The sequence below is a fragment of the Zootoca vivipara genome, chromosome 2, assembly GCF_965207765.1.
Source record: "Zootoca vivipara chromosome 2, rZooViv2.hap1.1, whole genome shotgun sequence".
NCBI lineage: Eukaryota > Metazoa > Chordata > Lepidosauria > Squamata > Lacertidae > Zootoca > Zootoca vivipara.
The window spans coordinates 94,075,738-94,083,485 of NC_142584.1; the positions used below are offsets into that span (position 1 = coordinate 94,075,738).

General features: G+C 40.8%; 1 protein-coding gene across 44 annotated transcripts in view; it reads left to right on the forward strand.

Moving 5' to 3' along the window:
* The window catches only part of FOXP1 (forkhead box P1), a 544,444-nt gene that overhangs the window by 480,228 nt on the left and 56,468 nt on the right, over window positions 1–7,748 (forward strand). For all 44 annotated transcript variants that reach the window (XM_060271340.2, XM_088662398.1, XM_088662407.1 and 41 more), the window contains one exon: window positions 619–723. In XM_060271340.2, coding sequence (XP_060127323.1) covers window positions 619–723 — 105 coding nt within the window. The remainder of the gene's footprint in view (window positions 1–618; window positions 724–7,748) is intronic.

Consider the following 7,748-nt stretch of genomic DNA (forward strand, 5'->3'; position numbering starts at 1 on the left):
CTACGTCTCTTGTTAAAATGAATTTTATAGTTGGGAAACATTCACTTTTTGCTAAGAAATATGAACAGAGCTGCAAAGAAGGCATCAAGAGGAGGGGAGCATGCAGGTCTCTTGTGATAGGGTTAAAGATGGCGTAACACAGATATGCGTGCTTTTCTTTTCCTTTGTCTTACACAGTATTTTGGAGTACCTATAACCCTCAAAGTTATTTAAGATGCTAGATATAAACTGCAAGGGTATTTAGTCTTCCATCTGCTATAAATATGCAATTTCCAAACACTTTTTGTATCTAAGACATAAAGCTACACTGTCAAATGTTCCCAACATTCACTTCCTATGTTTATTTCAGTTCTTAACAAAACTTCTAATCAATCAATCAATCAATCAATCAGGCACACATTACCTGCTTGCTAAAATCCCGACACATTTGCGACTGTTCTGTTGTAAAGCTCAAAGGAGAGCTTCCTTGAAACAAAACGAATTGTGCTTTCCTGAATATTTCATTTTTTTAATGTGTTTATACTGTACTTACATATTTTGCTTTTAACGCTGCAGCAAGCTAAATTCATTCAAAGCACCACCTTATAATGCTTTCCCACTTTTTCCCTCCCTCATCAGTTTATCCCACGAAGAACACTCTCATAGCCATCCGCTTTATGGGCACGGAGTATGCAAATGGCCAGGCTGTGAAGCAGTATGCGAAGATTTCCAGTCATTTCTAAAGTAAGCATATTTTATTTATTTTTTGGCATTTCATATATTTCATTAAGCATGAATCTACCTTCAGATGAGCTGAAAACATCTCCTGCTGTTGGTGGTGGCTTCCTGTCCAAGGTGTCTCTTGTAAATACAGATGATGTGCAAGTCGTGTTGTCCTCAGTGAAGCCTAGGCAGAAGGTCATTTCAGGGTGACTGCCAAAGGACCTCCCTCATTCAGCACAGTCTGAAATCAACAGCTTACTGGGTTCAACTCTGCTGCATGTGCAGATCGCATCCAGTAGTGTTTGGGTTTTTACGACAGTCCTCTGTCGTTCTTGTATATGCTTTCACCAAACCTTAGATCCAACATAGAAGCAACGGAGTCTATCCTCCTTATTTAATTGATTTTTGTAACTCCTTTTATTGAATACAGACTGGCAAAACTACATGCATTGTTAATTGTGTCACATAAGTATCTAATAAGCAAAGTCAACACTACTTACATTAAATTCTAATTACGTATATTAATTGAGCCCCTGTAGTTTGACACAGACTTCTCCTCACTACCAAAAAAAACAAACAAAAAACAGCACATTATAAAAGTTAACTTACTGACAAGCTGGTACTGTACCTGCAAGCATTCCATTTTTTTTTAAATTGTAGGCTGTTTATGTATTTACCACTGTCATTTTAGAAACTACCACAGACAAAGGTGCTCTTTCTAACTTCCACATTTCACATGATTGCTAGTCGATCTGTCTTGTGTTTTGCCCGTTTATACAACTGCCCGCTTTTCTGCGCATCCTCCAGCCTCCAGCTGGCCCCAGAGCTTCAATTTTAGTTGTGGATATTTTTGGATACAGTATTTTTGGTCTGGATTGGAGAGACAGCAGCAGAGAGGGTGTTTACAGAGTGTTTAGAGGATGCTCCCCACTTAAAGCGGTTGTCGCTTATGCGCTTGGGGACCTGGTATGTAACCCCCTGCCTAAGTTGGGGGACACCTGTAGTCAGTTCTATGCCATATTGTCTGTGACCCTCGTAGCCTTTCATAACTCTGTTAACATCGCTTATGCAATAATTCCATGGACACAAAGCATTTTTCAAAAGGGGCAAATCTTTTATAATGCCCTCAATTCTCCTAGATAAGAAAATAAATTGGGAGTCTTGTTTTTGTTTTATACATTCTGAGAAATGAATATAGTAAGGGCTGGAAAAAAAGAAAAGAAACCATGGGTTGTTTACACACACACACACACACACACACACACACACACACACACACACACCTGTGATCATTTTGTAGTGTTTGTTCCTAAGGTAAGGAACACTAGAAGGTCTTTGATTTTAAAGATAGATTCTGTTCAAATAACAACCCCAGTTGTCTTTCACTCACAGCTAACAGGAGGATGCTTATCAGTATCAGCAGATACATAAGCTATTGTACACATTCATTTCCCTATTTCTTTTCAAAATAAGTTGCAGTTTTACACAAGAGTTTGCGGTGTTTTTTCTTCCTTCCACCCCTTGAGGCAGTCAGCCACTGGTTGTCATGCAATTGTACCATCAGTTAGAGCTAACTGCTACCAGCAGGTGATTCTGCTAAATCTAATGAAACCAAAACACCCTGCATTGCCTCGAATACAGAAAAACAAAAACAAGTCCACTTTCACTGCTGTGACAGAATGGTCTCATTCTCTGCAGCAAGAAAACAAGAATGCAGGCAGACTTTGTATGCTCTGTCTCAGATATCTAATGCTGTATAATATGGAAGGCGGTAGAAGAGCCGCTTGGCTTCCTTTCTTCTTTTATAGATAAAAGCCATTCTTGGGCACACAGGTAGTTCTTTGAAATTAAAGTACATGAGGGCTGATGAGGTGTGTAGCTTCTTGGCACCCAGGTAGTAAGTTTGATATGCAGTAAGCACTCCCAATAGTCACTGCATAATTCAAACCTAGAGGTAGTAGGGTAAACACATGCAGTTTGGGATCCGTGCAATCTGGATGCTATAGAGCAGGGGTCAGCAAACTTTATCAGCAGGGGGCCGGTCCACTGTCCCTCAGACCTTGTGGGAGGCCAGACTATATTTTTTGGGGGGGAAATGAATGAATTCCTATGCCCCACATAGATGCATTTTAAATAAAAGCACACATTCTCCTCAAGTAAAAACACCAGGCAGACCCCACAAATAACCCAAAGATGCATTTTAAATAAAAGGACACATTCTATTCATGTAGAAACATGCTGATTCCCGGACTGTCCGTGGGCCGGATTTAGAAGGCAATTGGGCCAGATCCGGCCCCTGGGCCTTAGTTGGGCCTACCCATGCTTTAGAGGCTTAGTACCAGGCTGGCCTCTGCCCATGTAAGAGAAAATGACTATGGAATCGGCATTTGTTGGTTGGTTGGTTTATAAACTTGTATGTGCTGCCTTCTCAAACTAGTGAAAAACGAAGCGAGCAGGGCTCTAGAAGAGGGCAGTCCAACGTGCAGCCTCATGTGTCCCTCAAGGCCTTTTTTGGTGGCCCTCACCAACGTTTGACAGCATCCTAGAATCCTCCAGCCTACTTCTCAAAGCCTAGTTAGCACTTTCCCAGCTTTGCATGGGAGGTGGGAGGGCCTTAGGATCCGGCCAGAGCCTCATGCCTCTTTCTCAAAGCCCAGTGCCTCACTTAGGGCTTGCTGCCCTCCTACACAGCAAGGCAGTGAGCAGCCCACGGGTTCCATGTCAAAGTACTCTTGCAGTACCGCCCTGCTCTAGAACAATCTTCATCAACCTGATACCCTTGCGGTGTTTGGGGCTATCACTCTCATCAGCCACAGTGGCTAATGATCAGGGATAGTGGGAGTTGTAGTCCAAAACCCCTAGAAAACACCAGGTTAGGGAAAGCTGCTCTAGAAAGTGCATGGCTGAATCTGCTGTTAGATTAGGATATCCCAGTAAAATGGATTCATTTTTTTAGGGATAGCCACCCTCCCGGGCCTGATGAGGGAAGGATTCCAAACCCAAGATCCACTGCAATCACTGAGGATTCAGCAAATTTCTTGCTAAACCCAGCAGATTCCCAGCATAGCTCCCTCATCTGGGTCACATGGTTGAGCTGAGACAGATGGATCTTATGCTGGCATGAGCCACAAAGAATGGATGTTCTGGAGGCCATGATGGATTTGTCTGAGCAGGAGAACTTCCTTTGGTTAATAACTCAGTTCAGCTTGGTCCCGTGACTTGGCAACTCAGCAGAACTTAAGCCAGCAAAAAGAATGATATAAGCCAAACAAAGTCTTGTTTTCTCTTTGCTAGGCTTAGGTATAGATATACTCCTGAGCAAAGTATGGAACAGGGGTGATTTATGCTGGCTTAATTTAAGCTAAATTGCCCCCCTAGAACCCTATGTGGGTCACTGCCATATGGGCATACTATGCAGGAGGTTCTTGAGTACCTTAAAAAAAGGTGTAGTAGTTTAGTTAGGTTTTCATTATTTCCAAACTCTACACCGGTATTTTATCGAACAGTTGAAAGTGAAACAGAGGGCAGCATAATGTAACGCCTTTCTGGTGGTTGTTGGGTTGCCCACTTTGTTTTCCAGTTGTATGTCTCTCCTGCAAAGCACAGGTAGGTGGGCTTTCGACGTACAATTTTGCTCCATTATGGAGCCTACAGAACACCCTTAGGAGAATGTGATCTAGCAGTGTGCGCTTGCTGAGAGCTCTTCCCAGGAGAATGGAGAGAAGAAGCATGTGAACAGTATGCACATTTATTATGGGGAAAGGGGGACAAAATGTTTCTGTTGTTGAAGTTTTCCCTGCTGAGGAAGGAAGATGCAGTTAGTGATCTGAATAGAGCAAAGATGGGCAACTAACTTTGGGAAACCTTTCTTTCTACCCTGTAGTGACTATATGGCCATTTAATTTAAGGGCAAACTCTCTTCATGATATTGGCAAACGCCGTTTCAACATATTTTCAGTAAAAAGGTGAAGGTAAAGGACCCTTGACAGTTAAGTCCAGTTGTGAACAACTCTGGGGTTGCGCGCTCATCTCGCTTTACTGGCCGAGGGAGCCAATGTTTGCCCACAGACAGTTTTTCCGGGTCATGTGGCCAGCATGACTAAGCCGCTTCTGGAGAAACCAGAGCAGCGCAAGGAAACGCTGTTTACCTTCCCGCCGGAGCGGGACTTGCACTTTGACGTGCTTTCAAACTGCTAGGTTGGCAGGAGCTGGGACAGAGCAACGGGAGCTCACCCCATCATGGGGATTCGAACCTCTGAGCTTCCGATTGGCAAGCCCAAGGTTCAGTGGTTTAAACCACAGTGCCACCCACGTCCCTAATATTTTCAGCAGGGACTACCAAAAATGGTACTCCAAAACCCCAGTGGGGTTTTATCCAATATTATTTACATCTCTCTCTCTCTCTTTCTCTTTCTCTAAATCAAATTATTATTTTACAAGAGTAAATAACTTTTGACACAGTAGCCTGCATAGTATTCGTGTGCCTGTGTGTGTGCTTGTCATTTTGGACTGCTTGGTATAAGCAGTAGTAACACATTATAATATATATTTAAAACGGAGGTTTTTGTCATTTGTAAATGGAGGCTTGCTGGTAATCTGCATCATGTGAATTTTAAGTTTTAATAAAACTGAGGAGGGCTTGTGTGAAAGAAACTCTCTCGGCACACTCTGCAATGTTTTCACAAGTGTTTTTATCATGGTAACATCTTGTTTACTTTAGTTGCTTGCCTAAAACTACTTGGAACATGTTAAGAAAACATTTCAGGAAAGCTTCTAAAAGAGGCTTTTGTTTAGCAGCAACTGTGAGGCTGCTCAGCTCACAAAGGTGTTAACTTTCAACCCCTTAAGCACTTCCACATGAAATTCCAGCAACTATGCTTGTGGTTTTTGGGAAGAAAAAGTGCACATTAAAGAGATCAGGTATATGCTAATACATGTTGAAGGAAGGCCGGAAATCATAAATTGTTTCAAATGCATTAATTGCTATTATTTGCGTGTCAGAAAGTTTTAGAGCTGAAGTTACCTCCAGAGTTAACAAAACAGAGACTTCTGGTAAAATTGGTGCAATGTTAGAAGCGGCGGGTGTAGGGGGAGGAAAGCCTACATATATCGAAGCTTGTATATATACCGAGGATATGTATGGTCTTAAAATTCAAACACATGGCCCTGGCAGTTCACTTCTTCAAACATAAATAAAATAGGTGGCTGGCTAAAGGTTTTCCATGCTGTTAATCCACTGTAAGTGACCTAACAGGATGACCAAAATGTATGAAATCTGTTCTGTGTGAAATATACCATGCCTATGAACAGATCTAAAAAACACACACACAAAAACCCAGTTCATTTTATTCCTCAGATTGTCAGACGTGCAGAGTGGAGTTCAGATTTGAATGCCACAGGTTTTTACAGCATGCTTATTAACCTCACTGACATTGTACGGAAGTTCAAGACCTTTCCAATAGTTGCATCACTTAAAAAGGTCAGAGTGGCCTAAATACCACACTGCCCTCTAGTGATGTTTATAATATTAGAAGTAAAAGTTTTAGCGAAGTGGCCCAAAGATATTATCTCAACTATCATTACTTTGCATCTTTTTAATATGGAGATAAGAGTTACTTTGTAATCCTCTTTTACTTCATTTGGTCACTTTCCAAGTGGACAAATAGCTATGAAATGGGCATCTCCTTACATTGAGAATATTTGTTGTGTGCTGTGTACTGTGTTGGAACAAAACCTCTTGTCTTTCATAACCACATATGGGAGTTTTAGGTGCTTAGTTTATGTTTCCCACTTTTAATTTCCGGTATCTAATCAGAAAGCATTACTTAAGAGACAGAGATCATCTTTGTTTCATACTTTTTATTGACACCATCTCCCACATTATTGCTATGTCTAAATGGTAAAATTTATTATTAGCAATAGTGTCACAAAAGTCTGAGACAGCGATTTTCCTTTCAATAAAAGTAGTTAAAAACCTTTTAGAAAATCCATAATTTTGATTGCTGGTACTTCATAAATGTATAACTGGTACTTTTTAGCTGTCTCTTTAGGGAAAAATGAGTTTTATCACCTGCAGTACCTGGGTTAATGAAATTGTATGTTGGAATTTAGCCAGAATGAAAGATGAGATCATTCCGTGGTACTGGTATTAGCAACAGGTCTCATATAAAGCTTTGACGCTTAAGGCAACTATAATTACAACTGTGCGCATATGTGATTATTTGTCATTTTCAAAGTTCCTGTACTTTTGAAAGAAAATGAAAACGTTACCGTAAAGGTCCCATGGTCTGAAAAGCTTTAGCAAAGCAGAGAAGAAATATACACATGTTCATCTTTAACTAGAAAATAAATTTGCTTGCTTTACATTTGAGCCTCAGTTTCCTGCTCAGCCCTTTACAAAAATAAAACTCAAAGTTCAAATTTTAAAGAAGTGTTGCCTTTCCCCTTCCCATGTCTAATTGTTTGTGTGGATATTAGCCATCCAGGAAATCCCATACTAAACAAATACGAATCCAAGCTGCTACAGGCAGCTCAAGATATTGTAGACAGTTGCAATGATTTTATTTTCCCCCTTTTTGCAACGTGGTATTTATTGTATTTATTTTATGTATGCTGCCTCCTTTCAAAGACAGAGAGTCAGCTGTCAAAACGGACTATTTCAGTCCAAAGGGAAGCACTTGATATACTCCTTTTTAACCTTGGCTTTCTTCACTTTTTAGAGAATTCTATATATGTATCTTTATATGGTGATAAAAGAGAGCTGTGTTGTGCTGTGACACAGAAGCTTAAATTCAGCCCTGTTACTGAAGACTCTTTCGAGATGTGTAAGCAGTGCAGGAATCCTGAAAGGCTGTCACGCGAGGGTGTTGGTTTGAAATGTGCCTGGAATCTCTAACCAAGCTCGCTATCAAATACGGCAATATTTCCCTCCCTAATGCACAATTAGTAATAGCCCTTCTTAATGATTTTCTTCTGGGTGCAAAATTAAAATAAACACAGCATCCCATTGAAATATAAGGCTAATGCATGAATACAGGACTGTTTGG